This window comes from Akebia trifoliata, chromosome 4 (genome assembly GCF_017979445.1).
Source record: "Akebia trifoliata isolate Shusen 1 chromosome 4, ASM1797944v1, whole genome shotgun sequence".
In the NCBI taxonomy this organism is placed as follows: domain Eukaryota; kingdom Viridiplantae; phylum Streptophyta; class Magnoliopsida; order Ranunculales; family Lardizabalaceae; genus Akebia; species Akebia trifoliata.
The window spans coordinates 9,092,842-9,114,294 of NC_141378.1; the positions used below are offsets into that span (position 1 = coordinate 9,092,842).

At 33.6% G+C, this 21,453-nt stretch overlaps 1 protein-coding gene and 1 pseudogene across 1 annotated transcript; one reads left to right on the plus strand and one right to left on the minus strand.

Annotated features, from left to right (window-relative positions):
• Positions 1 to 2,581: 2,581 nt before the first annotated feature.
• On the plus strand, positions 2,582 to 4,979 carry LOC147403586 (SCARECROW-LIKE protein 7 pseudogene; annotated as a pseudogene).
• Positions 4,980 to 8,176: 3,197 nt separating this feature from the next.
• Positions 8,177 to 13,443, minus strand: LOC147403587 (putative receptor-like serine/threonine-protein kinase At4g34500). The gene is made up of 7 exons (XM_086439208.1): positions 12,633 to 13,443; positions 11,407 to 11,511; positions 11,000 to 11,122; positions 10,366 to 10,536; positions 10,120 to 10,249; positions 9,807 to 10,016; positions 8,177 to 8,416 (listed from the first exon to the last, which is right to left on the minus strand). Exons 1-7 carry the CDS (start codon positions 13,232 to 13,234, stop codon positions 8,309 to 8,311), a joined length of 1,449 nt encoding a protein of 482 aa, XP_086295334.1. The 5' UTR covers positions 13,235 to 13,443; the 3' UTR covers positions 8,177 to 8,308.
• Positions 13,444 to 21,453: the final 8,010 nt, after the last annotated feature.

Consider the following 21,453-nt stretch of genomic DNA (forward strand, 5'->3'; position numbering starts at 1 on the left):
GTGAACTAAACTTGGACTAGGATTTTGGTGTCTGATTAATGCTGAATCATTTACAGTAGTTCATTCATAGTCCTAGTATCATACTATGTTACTTAGATTTTGAGTTCGCTCGATTTGAATCTAAGTCTGTGATTTGCCACTCTTGAACAAATTTGATTTGTATGGGTAGACAGAGATGTTCAATGGGTGAAGTGAAAAGAAGAGCAAAAGAGAGAGTAAAGACGACTGATTTAATAAATAAAAAATCAAGTTTTTTTAGTTGTAGGTTGAAGATGAGGGTATTTGGTCATGTTTCATTAGTCAATTAGTGAAGACCAAGATCAAAGAGCACATGTGTCATTAATTTGAAAATTTAGGAGTATATCTTGGATTTTATTAAAGAAAAAAAAAAAAGTAAACTAATATAATTAACTGAAATTCATTATATTTTACAAATCTACTTTATAAAGAATATTTGCTCATATAAAAGTCAATCCAAAATTTCACAGAATCTCAAATGACCAATCCCATGAAACTCGAGAGGGCACGTGAGATCATGTGATTGGTTGGCTCAGGATTTTATGAAATATTGGATTGACCTTTTTGTTTTCACTATAAAATTGAAAGCGAATCAGTTCATGATTCTATACCTTAGTAAAGAATACAATGACTATTATCACATCAATATTAAGGGCATATTACACTTTGACCCTATATGGTTTAGCTTAATACTATGTTGACCCCCTAACTTTTTGACAACTGCACTTACTTCCTCTATCACAAAAGATTTTAATATCCGAATGTTATTTTATTAGTTTACACTTTATCCCTCTCATTCTATCTTTTTTTCATTGTAAAAAATTATTATTTTTTGGACTTCAACTTTCAATCTTATTCATAGATTCCTGTAATTGATTGTTACAAGTTTTGACACGATTCGCTTCACTTTCGCTCGTCTGCAATTCCCAATTGAATTAAGCGAACTAATATTGGAAAGTCTTTCAAACTTCGGAACAGCGATTAGGGCTAAGCGCCCGCCTTTCAAGTAGTTTTCGTGGCAATTCTCGATCAAAAAGAGTAGGAATCCCAGTCTTTTTGGCATGAAAAATCAACTATTTCAATTTTTACGATACGAAAAAAAAAAAAAAAAAAAAAAGATAAAAAATTCTCCCATCTATACATTCTCACACTCATCCATTGATTAGCATGAACCCACTTTTTAACATGGATATTTTTGTTTATGAAAAAAAAAATGAGTTTCTTAAAAGGTAAAATGGTCTTTATAAATAGTAAAAATCATTTTTTAATTGTTGGCTGAAAGATGAAAGTGGGTAAGTGAGTCCTTTTAAGTCTATGTTACCCAATTTGTTGCTACTAGTCCGAAACACAAATCAATATGAAGCATGGTTTCAAAATGAGTTTTAAAATCATGGTATGAAGCGAATCAATTTGTGGTACGGTTAGTATTAGGTTGGTAAAATCAAGCAAACCACAATCTCATTGAATTTTGGTTAGGTTCAACCAACCAAAATACTTGGTTCAATGAACCCAACAATTTGATTTACAATTTTTTAATTGGTTCAAAGAACCAAACTAATTTTTTATACTTTTTTCATTGTTCGTATTTAAATTTAAAATTAAAATTATGTTATTAATTTATTTATATTTAATTTATAATTTTTTAACATTATAATTATACTTATAACTTGTATAATTAAATAATGTATATGCACAAGCGAACCATCTCTACCTACCCCTATGAATCGGGTTCATTCTAGAGTGTGTGAACCACGAACCCTAAATCCAAATTCGAACCAAGCATATGGACGAATCAGGTAACATTGCTTTAGATAACTGTACGGGAAGTATGTGCAATTGTCTAAATATTAGTAGGTCAACATAAAATTATAACAAACCAGTCAAATTGTAATTTACTCAATATTAAAGAATATCCTCATCAAAATCTGATGATCAATACGTGGAGATTAGGAAAAACACTCTAGATTGGTAACGAACTTTTAACATCTTCCCATCTCAGCCGTCCGTTTAACACTAAAATACTTCATAATATTACAGATGCTCCACTAAACCAATTCTCATAATTCCTAACGTCCGAACGCCACGTACACCACAACGGCAATATGGATTCGCCTCGCGTCTCCGAATAACAGAATCATGATGACGTCACGAAACAGGTGTCATCGACGCGTTTTATACACGTGTCAATATAACTCAGACACGTTTGATGTCAGGTCCTTCGCTGTACGTGTGCTAAGACTGATGACAAGAGTTTCGACGATCCAATGAAAGCGTTTCTTTCAGAGCTGTGCCACACTGACGCCTATATAACACTCCGCCTTCAATATCGTGTTTACAGAGAACCGTCAATTTTCCTCGATTTTATATTTTAGTTCCTCGAGGAAAATAATATACGGCTTTATGCACACCACTACGTTAGCTCAGTGCTGTAGTAGATCAGTTTAGTATTTTTCTTTCCAGAATTTTGTGTGGGGTCCACTGCCACGTCATTCACGAGCAGAGTGTGTTAGAAAGGGACAGTCTGCAACTCGTGCATGGCAGATAAGAAGTGTGGGTGGGCTCTATGGGCCGAAATGCTGACCGGTGGCGCTGAAGGCTCTTCTGTGTGGGACCGTATTTGATTTTGTCACTTGTGTATGGAGTATGGGGCCCATTTGCTTTTACACCTTTAGTTACTTTTCTCAGTTACATTACTGTACTTCAGCGATCTATTATCTAATCAACTCCTTGTCACTTCCTTGAATGCCATCGGCACAATATCCAGGTCTACAATAATCCGCCAATCCTGATTATAACTAGGTGACACATGTTGAGAGATAGCGTCCTGGAGTTGTGTACGTAAACAACCACTTGAAGTATGAGATCAACACTATTTCGTTCCAGGTGGCGATCGTCTTGCAGTTGGGTGGAGTTAGCGAAGTTTTTCTCCATTTTTTTTTCTTTTTTTTTTTGTCTTTTTTTCAAGAGAGCTCTTCATAGTTCACTCACAGTCTCACTCTTCTCTCTCTCACTGAGATTTGGTGGCAGAAGCAATGGCGTATTTGAACAAGAACAGTGGAAATTTAATGGAGATAGCGGAACAAGTCACGAAGCAGAAACAAAAACAACAACAAGACCATCAACAACAGCTCGACGATAACTTCAATCCATTGAGTGGGATCCACCAACCCATGACCCACAATCATGCTCCCGGAATTACGTTCACTGGCGCCGGAGTATATGACCCATTTCCCGTCGGAGGGATGTCATATCTCAGCGACCCATTACTTTCGTTCCCTCACATGGATCACAACTCGACCGGGTTACCACTCTCCGATTTTGTTGAAAGCGGTAATGGCGATTTCGACTCGGACGATTGGAGGGCGAGTTTAATCGGTGGTGGTGGTGTTGACTTGAACCGGAGCTCAAAGTTTCCCTCGGAATTCGCTTTCTACAGTAACAGTACTACTGACCCGTTTGTCTACGATTCGAGTCAACTCAATCTCATTACCCCACCTACCGATTTCGACCAATTCGTCTTCTCAAACACCGAGACTCAAACGCCTATGTGGGATTCACCTTCTTCACTTCCTCCACAATCGCTGATTCCAACAGAAGCGCCACCTAAGCTTCCGAAGCAAATCCACAAAAAAATCCAAGTTAAGGTCGAGTCGAACTTACAACTCCTAAAATCCCTAACTCGCTGTGCTCGACTCTCAGATTACCAACCCGATCGCGCCATTAAATCGCTTGATAGACTCAGGAAACGTGTTTCGGAACGAGGCGATCCAACTGAACGAGTCGCTTTTTACTTCTCTGAAGCTCTTCACAGTCGAATTTCTTCTGCAATTCAGAAGAAACCACATCGCATGTTTGATACCTCTCTAGAGGATTCTGTCCTCTATTCCAAACCTTTGAACGAAGCTTGCCCTTACGCGAAATTCGTCCATTTAACAGCAAACCAAGCGATTCTCGAAGTAACCGAGTCAGAGAATCGGATACACATCATCGATTTTGGAATCGTTCAAGGTGTTCAGTGGGCGGCACTACTTCAAGCTCTCGCAACTCGTCCCACCGGAAAACCAGAAAAAATCCGAATTTCAGGTATTCCGGCGCCGGTACTTGGAAAATCTCCGTTAGAATCTCTCATCGCTACTGCTTCTCGTCTCCGTGATTTCTCCAAGCTTTTCGATATCGAAATTGAGTTCGAACCGATATTAACCCCTATTCACGAGCTGAACGAGTCAAGCTTCCGATTCGAACCAGACGAAGCTTTGGTTGTAAACTTCGTGCTTCAGCTCTACAACTTGTTGGACGAAACATCGGTTCAAGTGGAGAGAGTTCTTCGTCTCGCGAAATCTCTGAACCCAATGGTGGTCACACTTGCGGAATACGAAGTCGGTTTGAACCGGGTCGGATACGTAGACCGGTTCAAGAACGCTTTAACGTACTATTCAGCTATTTTCCACTCACTCGAACCAACCATGGCTAGAGACTCAGAAGAACGATTCCAGTTGGAGAAATATCTGCTTGGAAAGAGAATTGCCCGAGTTGTTGGACCTGTTAGACTCGAAAGAATGGAGAAGAAAGAACAATGGAAAGCATTTATGAAATTTTCTGGGTTTGAATCGATTCCTATTAGCCGTTACGCTTTAAGCCAAGCTGAGATCCTTCTCTGGAACTATAATTACTGTTCTAAGTACTCTGTGATTGAAACACCACCTGGGTTTCTTTCTCTTGTTTGGAAAGCTGTAAAACTTCTCACTGTTTCTTCATGGCGTTAATGGGTTTTTGGCTTAATTTGGTTGGAGATTTCTTTATGGGTTTATGTCTTTTTAATTAACCAAATTTTGCCATTAATAAGACTTGTTCGAGCTTTTGAACATAGAGAAATTAACTTGTTATTGGAGTTGCTGTAGCTTTTGTTCAGAGAAATTATCTGTTTAATTTACTTCTTTATCTGGGTTGAAAATTCCACCATTAAAGCTGTTTTGAATGAAGCTCCTTGAACAAAAGAATTGCTTGTTATTTTTAAGTATTAATTACTCTTAGAATTAGAATAGCATGTTTAAGAAAAAGGGCCTTTTTTGCAGTTTGGGCTTTGGGGTCTTTATATAATTTTGAATCTTTAGTTTTTACTTACTTTCAATCCTTCATGGGAATATTTTAGATGAGGGTTTGAGATAATTTTAAGTTGTATTTTTATTTTTTCCTTTCATTCTGATCCCTTCCACCATTTTCTCAAACTAAATAAGATCGACTGCAAATTTGAAAACCTACCCTTGGTTATTTGGTTACCAAAACTAACCTTTCAATACTTGCATCATTTTATCAAACGAGTTGGGGTATTTTGGTATTTTTCCTAACTTGTGACTTAAACTACTGCTTTTGATGGCAAAGAAAATTTGGATGATAAGAGAAATTAGGTTTTTTTATAAGCATAATTAAGTATTTCTTTCTTAAAAAGTCATATTTATAAAATTATAATGCAAATCCTGAGGGGCTGGCTCAATGGCAATTTCGAACTGATAAGCGATTAATGCCCTTAGCTTGTGAGTTTGATATCCAATATGAGCATTAATTCCTCAGGGCCACCTACGAGGGCACACCCTTACTTACCTGGTGTGTGTGATGTGTGGGCGTTGCACTTGCCCCAAGATTAGTCCTTGACAAGATCATGGTCTATGGACCAGACAAAGCCCAAATACAAGCCTGTACTGTCTACAAGGTTACTCGATTATCAAATAAATAAATAAATAAATAAAATATAATCCATTTATTATGTCATATTGAAATAGAAATATGATTTTTGGGGAAATTAAGAACGTGTTGCATGGCCAATTTCAATCCTCTATGAAGGTTTCATCTTATTGACATCCAATGTAAAAATTGTGTAATATATTTTAAATATATAATGAGTGGTGATGGAGTGACCTCAACGGGAGGACATTTTGATGTGGTGGCGCATGCATGTCCGTAGATGCATTTTACTCGTATCTCAAAGAAAACACATCTATGAGCATACACACGTCACCACGTCAAGATGTCCCTCAGTTAGGTCATCCCAGCATTAATCATATGTAATATATGTGAGATTTTTGTTTAAAGGACATGCAATAAATTTTTCTTTTACAAATGAGAGGAAGTTGCGATAATTAGGGATAGTTATACAAGGTACAATGTTCATGCACATAAACAATGTATATGCACGTATACCTTGTTGAATTTTCTAAATAAAGGGACACGTGCTTCTATACAGATATTTAGATATCCAATGGTAACTCAACTATCAATTTGTCTTCCTAAAATATTTGTTGCATTTTATGAATATTCACTTCAAAAAGGTAGTAACATACAAACATTTTAACAACATTGAATAACAATGTCGTGTCCCTTTAAGCTACCCTTCCAAAAAGGGAGAGGTCTTGAGTTCAAACCCCCTCATTGGCCATCCACATGGATTTATCCCTACTTACTTAGTGTGTGTGATTTGTATGGTATTACATGTACTTGGGGATTTGGGTGTGTGGTTTCAAAATTCATCCAATATAGAATTGTATCGTGATGAAAAATGTCTTGAGTTCCTAAATACATCTACGTCAACAAAGAGTGAATCAATGTCAATTTTGATGTCAGTCCAACATTTTCATTTTTTAAAAGGTTATCACAAAAAATAATGCTGAAGTGACCTCAAGATTGTACCTCATATCGCACTTTTGTGATGTGGATGTGTTTGGGAATCATACATGCTTTTCATCGAGATTGAAAAGCTTCTATGGTTCGTACGAGGTACAATCTTGAAGTTACTCCAGCACATGTATATCACAAATGGTTGGAATTGTTGAAGTCATAATGCAAAATAAGTGTGGAAAAGAAATCCAGTTGTTTTGATAGGTTCATATGCGGTTTACACAATTGTATTTGATTCTCCTAGAAAATTATTAATATTTTTATTTGTAAACATGCTCGAAACATATTTTATATTTTATTTACAATATTATTCATGGATAGTGTTTTATCAATTTATGATTGAAAAGATAGTTGCATAATGTGGTATGTGTTTTATAAAATACTAGAGTTTGCCCGTGCCTAGGGCTATTTTTAAAAAATAAATTGAGATCAACGACAAAAAGATTAAAATTAATAAAATACATTAAAAGAGTAAAAGAGGAAGAGTGGTGATAATATGATGCCCCTTTCTGACATACACCCCCATCACACAACTGTAGATCATTTGTCTCAAAAATAAATTTATAATTATACGTATCCCGATGCAGATGATCTATGGTTATATGACGGGAGTGTCTGTCAGAAAGAGGAGTCGAAAAATCATTACACAAAGAGGAAATATAATAAAATTAGAGACGTGAAAAGTAAAGACAATAAAATAGATTTCACTAAAATTTTAGTCAAATATAATGTTTATCCTAATTGAATGAAAATTTGTCCACCCACCAAAGTGACCCTACAGATATATTTTATTAAATATATATATTTTTATTTGGTTGTAACCAGATAGATTGAAATAAATTGGGTATTTTACTAATTGAGTTGTCTTACATTAGAATTCTAATGCAATTTTCGTTTTTTTGTTATTATAGAAAAATAGGTGGATGAAAAAGTTTTATCATTAGAGTCATTTAACTATTAGCATCATTTTAAATGATAATTATGTTTTTAAAATGTGCAATTACGTGAATTTGTTATTGTCCTTTTTGTTAAAAACTTGAGAAGGCTGATGTCAAGGGAGGAACATAGGGGTATATCTAACATTCACCAAAAATTTGTGGGTGAACATGTCTAAGTTACCTTTCAATTTTGTGTTCCCATTTTCAATTATGGTTAAAGCATGAGAAAAATATCCTTTCAAAATTATTTCACATACAAACACCCAAAATGAAAAGATCACCACTCAACAGTCACTTTGAATATTTTACTTTAAAACCTTTCTATTGAAGAAAAATAAGTTCATAAATTCAGGAAAATAGAGGTAAAAAAAATTACCATTTTGATAAATATTTCAAAAACTTGTCTTTAATAAACAAAATACATTCCCACTTTAAAAAAAAAGAAAAAAATTAATACACTCCAAATCGTCCAATAGTTCATGGATACCTAGAAATTCAAATCAAGAGAATCCTCACATATTTGGAAAGATAATGTAATTTACGAGGGAAACTGATGAAAAAACAGCTGTCATAAATAAATTAAATAAAAATAGTGTACAAGCCTTTGACTAGAAATTTAATTTACAAACTACAAAATTATTTTACCTTCTCATACATACACCCTGTAATGAAGCTCGTTTCCATCATTTACTTTCTTGAGATGATCTCCTAGATAGAAATGGAGTTTTGTCATAGAAAACAGGTCCTGCACGAAGAGGAAGAGAGCCTCTATCTCGGGCTAACCAGTGTTCCTGAATAATTTGATTAACTTTAGATCTTTTCCACTCTAAGATGAAACAAAACAAAACAAAACAAAAAAAAAACTCAATTGGATATGAAAAATAAAGAACAATATGAAGTAGTAATCCTTGTGCAAGATTGGCTAAATTACACTAAATAAGCATTGATCCTGGGAATAGTAGTCCATATGTTCAACAGACAGACGAGTTCACAACATTTTAAACCCCACCGCCAAGAACTACCAATACAGATTGACCTACTTAGCAAAATAAATCAAAATACAGATGACCTAAAGTTTTTGGGATAAGGCTTTGATGATGATAATGATCCGGAAACTGGACAAGGAGGATACGAATCCAACTAATGGATTTCTTGCTGGACCATTTGATTGGATTTCACTATGGTTATTGGACAATTTCCATAAGCTACTGGCAGCTTTAGGACCGCTGCAGGTGGGCTACCTATAGACATGGTGATGATGGGTCTTCATAGTGTGCCGACAGTTAAGTACCACTACTTTGACGAATGATGATGGCATGCATCAGTGCCTTAAAACCATCACATTAGATTGACTATAGGGTAAATAAGAAATGTACTGGGTAACATTGTTGAGAGTAATAGCAAATCTGGCAGAGTAAGCAAATGAAATTTCACTTGGTAACCCCAGTAAACCTAGTATGCTATGATATTTCCCATATTTGTTGTCTTACAGAGTGAATATAAACGATATATACATGGATAGGGCATGTCCAACATGGCGTTCTTTTATACCGGCACATCCCTGGTGTATAGTCAAAATCACCAGTACACAGATGACCATGAGTTGATTGGAGGGGTATGCAATGTGTCAGAAATTCGAGCTACTTTAGATAATATCCTTTACAAGTTCTTTTGCTGATAATAGGAACTCTACCAACCTATCCAAAAAAAAAGAACTCTACCATGTTCATTCCAAACTAAAACAGGATATGGGATCGATCGGTGCCCCAGTCATAGTTTACTAAAAGATTGCAGATTCAAAGAGGCAATATCATAACATTGTTCCTCGAGCTTCCACTGTGCTCTTGAATGAATTTATTTAGCTTCTGAATACTCAACAGACCTGAAGCTTTCAATTTTAGTAAAGCTAGTTCCTCTGGGTTCTAGGAGCCAGATCTGTAGCACTATCATCCTCTAACTCCCACCAAGGTTCATTTAAGAGAAGAGTGCAAAGTTTGGGGATGATATCCCCTATAACTATAACATCATGCAACAACTTCATTAGCAGCTATGGTGTATTTTGTTCATTTATGTTTTTTGAAAAACCAGTATAAATAGTGCCCCTAAAAATATCCGAAAATCATGGCAAAGCACTTGAGACGACATTATATCTCATAAACTAGTTCAGGAAGTCAGTCTTACACCACGGAAGGGAGCCTTCTCTGCTTCAAGCATGTGTACAACTTGCCCCATGTTCGGTCGCTCACCAGCATCCACGTGTATGCAACGAAGACAAACCAACAATACCCGCTTCAAAGCTCTTGGGGAGGGCTGAACTTCAATTAGAGGATCTACCAATTCTTCCCCACACCGACTTGCTACCTTCCCTTTAAACCACTCAACCAGGTTTACCTACAAATGCAAACAAACAAAAAAAAATATATATATATATATATATGGCAATGGATGCGGAATTTACAATGTAGATAAGAAAAATGGAATAACTTTGTATCACCTCTCCAGCTGGTCTGGTATAATCAACTGGGTTCCTTCCTGAGATTATTTCCATGAGTAGAATACCAAAACTATAGACATCACTGCCCTCATTAAGCTTACCTGAGCTTGCATATTCAGGAGCTACATATCTGCAATGGAAGGATGGGAATACATTACTAAAGGAAAAAAAAAAAAATCCACACTCGGAGCTGACTAGTTAATAATAAACATAAAAATATTTATTAGTATGAGAGAAAGAACAAACCCAAATGTCCCCATTACACGAGTGGTCACATGGCTTGTATCAGACCCCAATAGTTTGGCCAGTCCAAAATCTGAGACCTTTGGATTCCAATTTTTATCCAAAAGAATGTTACTGGATTTGATATCTCGATGCACAACTTTGGGCTCTAATCCTTCGTGCAAATAGGCTAGGCTGTCCCAAGAAAACATCTTCAGTCACAACACAAGTGTTCAGGAGAAAGAACAGCTCAAATCCTAAAAAGTACCACCTTACGAGAAGGTCAAATCAGAAAATGATTAATCATGCAACACATTTTACAAAAGATAGTTTTTTATGTTCACTAGCATGGTTTTGAAAAGTTGAAATAAAAACAAACGAAGGTATCTGTAATTCTATTGTGTTTATGACATTTCAAGAATACCAAGGAACCGCTAAAGTCTTGATCAAGTCAAGTAGACATAAAGAGTAATTCGAGTTACAGACTACATTTTCTGTATATGTATCTGTTGAGCTTCCCTGGTTGCCTCCAAAAACTCGGGTACTTTAGTCACTCTGAGGATCTCATTATATTACATTATTAATATCATATTTCTCCATCGAGTATTCATCATACACGTAATGGCTACAAAATAGAAAATGTGATAGAATGACCCACCCTTTTGCTGTTCCTACGGCAATCTTCATCCGAACATCCCATGTCAGAGGGCTAACAGGCCCAACATTACCATGCAACCAGTGCTCTAAATTGCCATTGTCTACGTATTCATATACAAGCATCCTGAATGTCCATTGCACAAATTCCCATCAAACTTAGAAAGACAATTTACATTGAGAGAAGATCATAATATAACCAACACTAATGTTGAGGTGACACAGGATTTACTGCGATTCTCACAATTCTGACAGAGGGTGCACACATAACCGTAGATGTGGTTCCTTGTGATACAAGTAAAAATCATGTATGGCTATGTGCACATCTCCACAACAGAATTGTGAGAATCGCAGTAAATCCTGTGTCACTCCAGCACGACTCTATAACCAATAGGCTAATGAATAAAATACCTTTGAACACCTTCCGCACAATACCCAATAAGGCCCACCAGGTTTTTATGCCTCACTTTCCCAATGGCTTCAACTTCTACTTGGAACTCCTTCTCTGCCTGTCCCCTACAAAAAATGTTGGTTAATCCAGAAATAATGAGGTAGGAAAAAAAAAAAAAAAAGAACATTAAAGTAACTATTGCTTTTATGAAATATAATTTTGGAAACTTGGCAAATCATAGTCAGCAGAGATCTTGTAAGTATGACATATATCTGACATTTTTTTTTAATAAGAATGTAACTTAGTTATTCTAAACTTGAAATTCAATAACTTGTTTTAAAATATCCCTTGTTTTCCATTACATGAATGAAGCTACAATTCTTCATATGTTCAAGAAATTCAACAAATTATTTTCATACAAATGCAAGAAACCAATGCTTTGCTCCTCATGAAAAGATTTATTGCAATTCATTGAACCCAATCCCCCAACTACACATATTTTCATCAAAATAATAATATTTCAAATTAAATAAATTCCTTCATTCATCAATGTCAATTAAAGAAAAATATTATCTTTTTTTTTTTTTTTCTTTTTTTTTTTTAAACTATCAAAGAGATCAACAATAATGCCAGTGGAGCACTAGCCATCCAAGGCCCTCAATGGAAGCTTGGAATTTTTTTATTTTTATTTTTTGACTATTTTGTTTCTTATATTTTTTTCGTCTTCTTAAGTGTAATAATGTAAAGGAGAAATAACAAAAAGCAAAAGAGAGACAACAAAAGGTCTTTACATGCGCCACTAGAGTCAAAAGTCTGCAGTTTTCAGACACAAAATAGCACTGCCATGATCTAACATGCGCTGCTGCAATTCCTCTCAACACAGAGACAAACATATAGCCAGGCAGGCCGACAATTTTAAACTTCTACTTTTCAATTCTGCTTAGAGAATTTTTTAAACCACGAAATCAATTTTAAAATGCCAAATAATAGAACACCAAACTCAAAAAAAAAAAAAAAAAAAACAATACGGCTCTATTCTAACATGCGCTGCTGCAATTCATCCCAACACAGAGATGAATCTAAGTACTTTTCAATTTTCCCGACAATTTAGAGAATTTTTAAACCATTCAATCAATTTTAAAATGTACAATAAAATAATAATATAATATAACATCAAACTCCAAAGACGAACAATACGGCTCTAATCTAACGTGCGCTCGGTAGAAAATAAAAAATAAATACTCACTTGTTGTTGAAGAGGTTCTTCACCGCAACTACAGAACCATCCGCCAAAACTCCTCTGTAAACGATCCCATAGCCTCCTTCACCAATCACACTCTCTTCAGAGAATCCAACGGTCGCGATCTCTAGCTCTCTCAAGGAGTACCAGCGTCCCCATCCAATATAAGGAACCTCAGCCGATATTACCGAAGCAGAGCTCTGGCTCTCACCCGATAGATTACTCTCTGCGCTTCGATTTTCGATTACAGAAACCTTACTTGCATCAGCGCCACTGAATCCCTTCTCATCTTTGTCATTTTTCTCTGAATCGGTTATCTCGTCTTTCTCAGCTCGATTAGAAGCTTTCATCTCTGCGATCTCTTCTTGAATCATTGGAATCAAACATGAAGTATGATTAACATGCAATCTACGCTTTCTTGAGCTTCGATTACGGAAAAACCAGAGAATCATCAAAAGAACGATGGCGATCAAACAACCAACACAGATTCCAGCAAGAATATAGAATTTCAGATCGAAAAACGAAGTCTTCTTCGCCAAAAGCTTACGCACTACAGAGAGATTCGAACTCCGGCCACCATCGTGGTAGTGTTTCCGTCCTCCCTCCATTGTTTCCGGCGAAGAACTCAGATTTCGAGAGAGAGAAACCCTAGAATTCACTACAGTTCGAAGAGAACGAGAAAAAGCCCTAAAAATCTCTCCATTTTTTTTTTTCTTTTGGAAAAGCGATTGATTGGAATTTTAAAGTTCGCGTGGAGATACTAATGAGAGTGTTCTTCAACATCAACGGACATTCAATTAAAAAGGAGATGACGTGTTGTTTTCTGGGCAGACAGTTCAGAGAATATTACTGTAAGTACTACTCTGTATTGAATGAGTCGGAAAAAAGGCACTGCATTCTTAAATGAGCTGTTCTAAACTGACTCAGTTAGACACTGCGCTCAACATTATGATGACGTGGCAGTGGGCAAAGAACGGTAGATCTCTATCCTCAAGATACAAGTATAGCATCTATAGTTCTCTGCCACTAACACAGCGCAGTGTCCAATTAAGTTACCGTAGCATTTTCTTTCTTAAATTTATGAGTCGTGCTACACTGCCTGGTGGACACTGGTCCAACACTGAGTTGACCTGATGGTGCATAGATAACCATAGATTTATTCCCTCGAGATACATGTTAGAAAGTCAACAGTTCTTCATGCACTGTCAGGTAATTCATTTTCCTAAATTTATATAAGAGAAATGCTGAAGTAACTGCCAAGCACTGCATTTCACATTGTCCTGTTGTGGATGTGTTCACACACCGTAGATGATTTTTCCTTCGACATATTAGTGGAAACATCTATGATTCTGTGTGCACCTCCACGTCAGTGCAGTGTGAAAGACAGTGTCTTGTATGATGACTTCAACACAAGTCTTATATAATTAAATTCCAACACGATTCTTATATAATTAAATGACTGAAATGCCATGAAAGCGGTGAAGAATAGTGAATTAATGTCAAATTAATGGGTGTTATATTACCACCCAATAAATTATAATTATATACAACTAATTTTAGAAAGAAAAACAAAATGAGTCATTCTAAATTGACTTCGTTGGACACCGCAAGCAACAATGCATTGACGTGACAGTGCTTAGATTGTAATAGATTTTTCATCGAGATATAGGAAAAAAATCTACGGGTCTATTTGCACTAGCACGTCAATGCAATATCTTAAAAAGTCAGTTTAGAATTGTCAAAAAACATTCCTTTTGAGAGAAGGCAGAGTAGGGAAAATTACTTAAAGGACTTGAAGGAAAGATTTATTTCTAAATAGCCCTCAATTTTGCTTTGTAATTTGATAGGATATTTAGAAATATTTTATTTCTTAATAGTCCCTCATTATTGGCGAATTAACCGTTTTTTTATTCAGTGTTGAGTTCACAATTATTACTGTCAAACTCATCACTATTTACTGTTGAGTTCACCATTTTTTATTTACTGTCAAACTCGACGTTTTTTATTTAATGTCAAGTTCACCACTTTTAAAATAAAATTTGGTGAACTCGACACCCATTTCAATTTTTGAGTTTTTTCAACTAAAATATATAGAAAAATCGACTAAAAACTTAAGATAAGAAGAATCATTCTTGATTGATTTTCATCCAAAAACTAAGAAAAAAATAAAAACCTTAATTTTTTATATACATCTTCAAACTATTTGAAAAAATCCCTTCAAAATGACTTCTTCTTATTTCTTAAATCATTTTCAACGGAATGGAGTCCTTCCACCAAGGTCCTTTGGTAATTTTCCTTTAAATTTAATATAATCAGAGTCATTTTGATTTTTTTTTAAAAATTCAAGAGAATGATAATCCCACGATTGGTTTTCGAAATTACAAAGGTATTTCTTTTCACTACGTAACCTTCAAAAAAACTCTTCAATTTAAGTTATAATTAAGCCCTTTGATATATGTGCATTTGCACATGCCACCTTTTAGTTTTATGGAGAGTGAAAAAAACAATAATAAAAGCACACCTAGGACCTCAACCTATAAAAGTTTTGAAGTACCCAGTACATTTGGTAAAAATAAGTTATAATTCCTTGTGTTTTTTTTTTTGGAACTAAGGTATCCAGGTATTTAAGAGGATCAGACTAATCCTTGAGTTACGTGCAATCCCATCCCCCCTTCCCCCCCCCCCCCCTTTCCATCCCCACACACTAGGTCTTAAGGCGGGATTTGAACTCCAGACCTCAGCTTCCTGAGGTATGGTCTTTTGGTAATCCGTGTGTTTTCAAATCACATAATGCATTAACTTTGATCTTCTACCAAATACTAATATAAAATGATCAAAACAATCTCATCTTCATTTTCAGGACAAAATGCCAAAATATTTTTTTTCTTCTTCTAAATATCAACATTCTTAAACCTCTAAATAATTCCAAAAGAATAAAAACCTTAATGAACCGGTGCAAGTTAGTCTTCAATCTTCTCCAAAGAGTTAAGGTCTACGAACTTCCCCAAAGTTCAATTTGCTCTTGGTGTTGGATGGTTGAAGGAGATAAATTCTTTAAGATGAAGACAAGGGTAAAAATTTTACCTTGGAAATTGCAGAGGAATGGTATTCCATTAGTTTAAAATTTTACGGGATGTTTCCAATTGTCACCAAAATTTAGAGGCATTATTCAACCTTAAATAAAAAGTGGGGCTGTATAGCCATTAAAAATAATTTCCTAAGGGTTTGATTTTATGATAGTGTGATGTGTAGTCATTATTTTAAAAGTTTGGGATATATGACCATGAGACACTGGTGTGGTAATATCACAACCCCCTAATTAATGAGCCCACGGCAGTGTCCTCCCTTACCAGTAGGGTGGCAATGCCATCCTAGATCCATATTGTTGGATGGTACTTAACATTTATTTGTCAAATGTCCCTCTCAAGGAACAATTTCCATATCCAGATTTTTGTAAAAGGTTCCTTACATTGGACTCCAAAGCAAAATCCATGATATGTTCTTGGGTGGATTGGGTCAAATTGATTAATCAAGATCTAGATATTGATTTTTGAGAAGTATGTTTGTGTAAATAATGTTATCTTTTGAAGTTTGGTTCGTTGGAGGAGGAGGAAGAAGAAAAAAAAAAAAAAAAGAGGGAAGGGAAATTTGATTGGAAAAAGTATAAAAAAAAAAAATCCACACTTAAGTGCTGAAATTTATTTTATTTTTTTAAATAAATAAATAAATTTTCATCACTTCAAATGCTGATTTAAGTTCATTTTGACAATTATCAAATTTATTTATTTTATTAATAATTTTTAATTCAAGTTTTATTTATTTATTATTATTATAATTTTTCCTACTATTTTGGTTTTGGTAGTGGAAATAAAATTTATTTTTTCAATTAAGATTAAAATTTTATTAACGAAAATGTTGAAGTAACATTGAAATTGACATCGTTTCAAACATTATTGACATAGATGTGTGCATAGAACTATAAATGCTTTTCATCAAGATACAATTAAGAAGCGTCTATGGTTCTATCCACATTAATGCATGAAAAGATGTCAATTTTAATATTATTCTCGCACAACTCTTTTATTAAATAGGCTTCATCGGTCAAGTTATGTTACCTACTTAATAAATGCGTTAGGTTTGGAATAAAGTTTTTTACACGATTATAAAATGAATTGGGCTTAAGTTTGAAAATTTTTCATTATACCCTTTCCTTAACCTAACACGAATACAACCCGACCCTTGCAATCGCTTCTTGTGATCATGGGCTAGAAGTTGGTGGGTGAACCACCTTACAACGAATTCTTAAAAAAACGGTTAAATAACGATCGAAAAAAAATGGTTAAATAATGGTCGGATAATTTAAATTAAAAAATAGAAATTTCGATTCTTTAAAGGGCAAAAAGTTCTAATTTAAAAAAATAAAAATAAAAATAAAAAAAAAATTTGCATAAAATTTTTAACCCTTTAAGGATCAAAAATCTAAATTTTATAATAAAAAATATTTTCAACTCTTAAAGAATCAAAAATATGTATTTTTTTTATAAAAAAATTTTCAATTTATTTTTTTTTTAATTTAAAACATATTTTCGACCCTTGAAGAATCGAAATGGGTTCGTATCAATAATTTTGTAAAAATTAATTTTTTTTATGAATTAAATTTTTTTTAGAATTTTTTAAAAATAATTTTCCATTATAAAATAGAGTGGGCTTGGATTTGAAATTTTTCATAATACCCTTACCTTAACCTAACACGAATACAACCCCCTTCTTGTGATCATAGGCTAGAAATTGGTGGGTGAGAATCAGCTTACGATGAATTCTTCAAATAAACCCTAAAAGTTTCGATGGATTTGGACTTGATTATGAAATTTGACTTTGACGCTTGACCTTTATTATCTCCATCATAGGTCAATCTATTTTAGGAAATCTGATTGCATATTCAAGATCGGAGGCCACGACAATTATTTAATTATATAAAATTGCACTAATATATAACGCATTATGCGTTAGTGTTCCGTCTTTCGCCTTTTGGGTGGACGGCCTTTTTTAGTTTGGTTTGAATGCCGCACATCTTCTACTACTTTTTAAGTAGTAGAGATTTGCTGTCAACAAATAAAAGTATTATACCGTTAAATCAACAATAAACTGCCACGTGTTTATTAAAAAAGTAAGCTTTAAAAAAAAAAAAAAAAGAGTGCCTATATTACCAAGCCAATTTTGCTAATACCACCCCAGATGGGTACTAATCCTTGGATTTTTTACTTTGGATTAGTGTGGCAATAGAATCTCTCAAGAAATAATTCCACCGATGTTGATCATAAACTATATAGCACTGTAAATATTAATTTATCCATTATTTTTAATTAGATCATTAAATATTTTTTATCGATTGTAAATATTTTTCTTTGTCTAATTTATCATATTACTCTACCAAATTTTCTAATGAGTTGATTGGTAAAATACAATCACAAAATCAACAGAAGGAAAGAGTTAGAATTAACGTCAAAATGAGTGGAATGAGATTGGAGCTGAAACAAAATTTGAATGCACCTCAGTGATACTAATATCTACATTAATGATTCCTAACTATACGATCATGATCTGAAGCTATAAGCGTGTATGGACAGAGGATTATTTACGCACAATTAATGCGTTAAATAAACATAAGTGGTCAGAATATTTCCTAATCAGCATGAGATCATCATGAAACCCATTTGATTGGGATTGTACTATAAAAGTGGAGAGTTGATTTTATTAGTTTTAGCGTAGTTTGAACTCACGATGATGCACTGGATCATTCCCTAGCCATGTAAATGTTTCTAGAGAGGTTTGAAAACAAGAAGGAAGAAAAAGTTGAGCCAACGCACAACATGTGGAAGCTAGAGAGTCCAAGTACCCAACACGTTTTTTGGTAGGTTAATAATAGGTTTCTATCGGTCTCGACCAAATATTTAAAAAAAAAAAAAAAAATCTAGAACTTTTATTTATTATTATATAATAATAATAATAAACAACAGTGTCGATTTTTAATAACATCTAATATTTGATAGTCAACAAAAAAGGGCACATTAAAAAATTGCCAACTTAATAATGATTAATGAAGATTCCAATCAGTATTTTTAATACCTGATGGCTCTATACATTCAAATCTGATTTAGTTAAAGTCCCATCCATCCTGGAATGTTGGAATATAAATAAGAATATTATATATAAAAAAAATAAGTTTGAGAATTTGAAAAAATAAACGCAGAGATTAAAAATGGATACTGCAAGTTACAGCAATAGCAATAAGAATGCTTTATTTCAAACTTCTTTTGTTTCCTCCTATTTAAAAACTTTATTTTTTTTATTATTGAAAGTTCATATCTAATTCTACAATATTTCATTTCTTTGATCTTCATTGAATGTGTTCAAACTATATCAGCCCATCATCTCTTAGTTTATCCCCTATTAGAATCTTTGTACATTAAAACTGTAATATATTTCTAGCTAGATTTGATTGAATACTAACTCTAGATTTTTTAGATAAGACTTTGATGATGAAGATAAGTTGAAACAAAATAATACATGAAATAATTTATTTATGATACTTATGTTATATTAAATTAATTTTTGTTCCTATTTAAAATTATAAACTCTCCAGATTTTGGTGAATATTAGATCATACCCGTGAATTTTCAAATTGATGATATATGCCCCACGATCTTGATCAAATATTAATTTAAAAAATGACTTGAATACCCTCATCTTCAACCTCTATCCAAAAATCATTTGTTATATCTTAAAATTTACAACCTTCAACCTTGTGAACCTATATGATAAATAATTTTTAACCAGCTCAAATTCATCTTGAACATTTTTTAAATGATCTTCGATTTTTTTTTTTTTTTATAAAAAAAAAATTCACCGTCTTCAACTTCCCAAAATGTCTTGATTTTTGGGATATAATTTTAATATTGAACATGAGAGAAAGAAAATAATCCCAAAAATTATAGATGATTAATTTTAAGAAGAAAAATCTAAAATTATTTTTATCAGAGGACTAAAGGTTGCATATTTCTATTAGTATAGACGTCCTATTTAGGATAAAAAAGGTAAAAGAGAAAAAGTAATAAAGTTGAAAGGGTATTATTGGAAAGATAATAGAATAAGAAAGACAAAAAATTATAAGGATATTATTAAATATGGAGATAGAAGAGGAAATAAAATAAAGTTGGAGGTCATTTTTAATTTTTAGAAGGGAAAAGAAAATGAAAGAAAAAGACAATAAACTTAAGGGAAAATTTCTTAAATGATCATTTGGAGGGATTTCTTTCTAATTAGTCACCGAGTTTTGGGTGATTGCTTGATAGTCCATTTACTAAAACTTTCTTTTCTTAATGGTCTCTCAACCTCATCTCTGGATATAATACTTATGAAATACTCAAACTACCCATTTTTCATCTTTTTAATATACTTACGTTTTCCAACGATGATTCCATTCATTTACGAGGATTTTTTTATCGTGAATGATGAATGGAAATGATATACTTCTAATTTTTTATATTTTTTACTTATTTCAATGATATTATAACAAAAAATGAAGAATGAAGTTGAGATTCAACTTTTTTTAGTGTCTAGTTCACCACTTTTTACTTATTGTCGAGTTCAATATTTTTATTGTTGAACTCACTAGTTTTCATTATTGTCAAGCTCATTGATGTTATTTATTGTTTAGCTCACTTTTATTATTATTATTATTGAGCTCACCAATTTTATTTATTGTCAAACTTACCATTTTTTATTGTTGAGCTCATCAATTTTTATTGTTGAGTTCGATATTTAAAAAAAAAATGTCAAACTTGACAATAAAAATGTTGAATTTAAAAATAAAAAGTGGTGGGCTTGTTGGTAAAACCCACTGATTTTCATTTTTTTAGTTTTTCTAACTATAACATATGGAATGATTTCAAACCAAAAGAACTATTCTTGTTCGATTTTCATCAAAAAATGAAACGAAAGAATGAGTTGTGCTGGAGTGACCTCAAGATTGGACCTCACATCACACATCTCGACGTGAAAGTGGATAGGAACCACAAATGCTTTTCCATTCGTATCTCGATGAAACATCTAAGGTTCCCATACACTTTTCACATCAAGGTATGCGAGGTGAGGTCCAATCTTGAGGTCACTTCAGCATTATTCCAAAAGACTTAGAAAAATCATAATTTTTTACATACATCTTCAAAATGCTTGAAAAAATCATTGATAATGATATTTTTTTCCTTCTCAAATCCTTTCCATCAAAATCAAGTTTCTGAATTTCAATTGGGATGTCGAAAATCCAATTTTTTTGGATGAAAATGGCGAATTTGAATGATTAAGGTAGTTTCAACATTTCATTTGTGAGAAATATCTAGAATGAGGCTTAGTGACTGATTATAAATAATTTTTTTACCAATGGACTATTAAGAGAAATCCTAAAACTTAAAGACCAATAAGAAAGAAATCATCGGGGTCCTTTAAATAATTTTTTTTCTAAAATTAAAAGCTACCTTTGACATTTGGAGTGAGATTAAATTATGTGGGGTTATCTTAATTTAATTTATCTTCTTATAATAATGCTAAAGTGACCTCAAGATTGGACCACACATCACAAACCCTGACATGAAAGAGTATGGGAACCATAGATGTTTTACTCCATATACGAGTGAAACATTTGTGGTTCCTATCCACTTTCACTTCAAGATGTTGTTGCGATACAAGGTCCTAGCTTGAGGTCACTCCAACATGACAACGTATTTCCACTTTTTTAAAGGAAGTAACTACTTGTAGATCATCAGGTCCC

Coding starts and splice junctions, on each gene's coding strand:
- LOC147403587 (XM_086439208.1), bottom strand. CDS start 13,234: ATGGAGGGAGGACGGAAACACTACCACGATGGTGGCCGGAGTTCGAAT. Junction 11,512..12,632: donor AAGAACCTCTTCAACAACAA/GTGAGTATTTAT, acceptor CATTTTTTGTAG/GGGACAGGCAGAGAAGGAGT. Junction 8,417..9,806: donor AGAAGGCTCCCTTCCGTGGT/GTAAGACTGACT, acceptor CAAATTATTCAG/GAACACTGGTTAGCCCGAGA.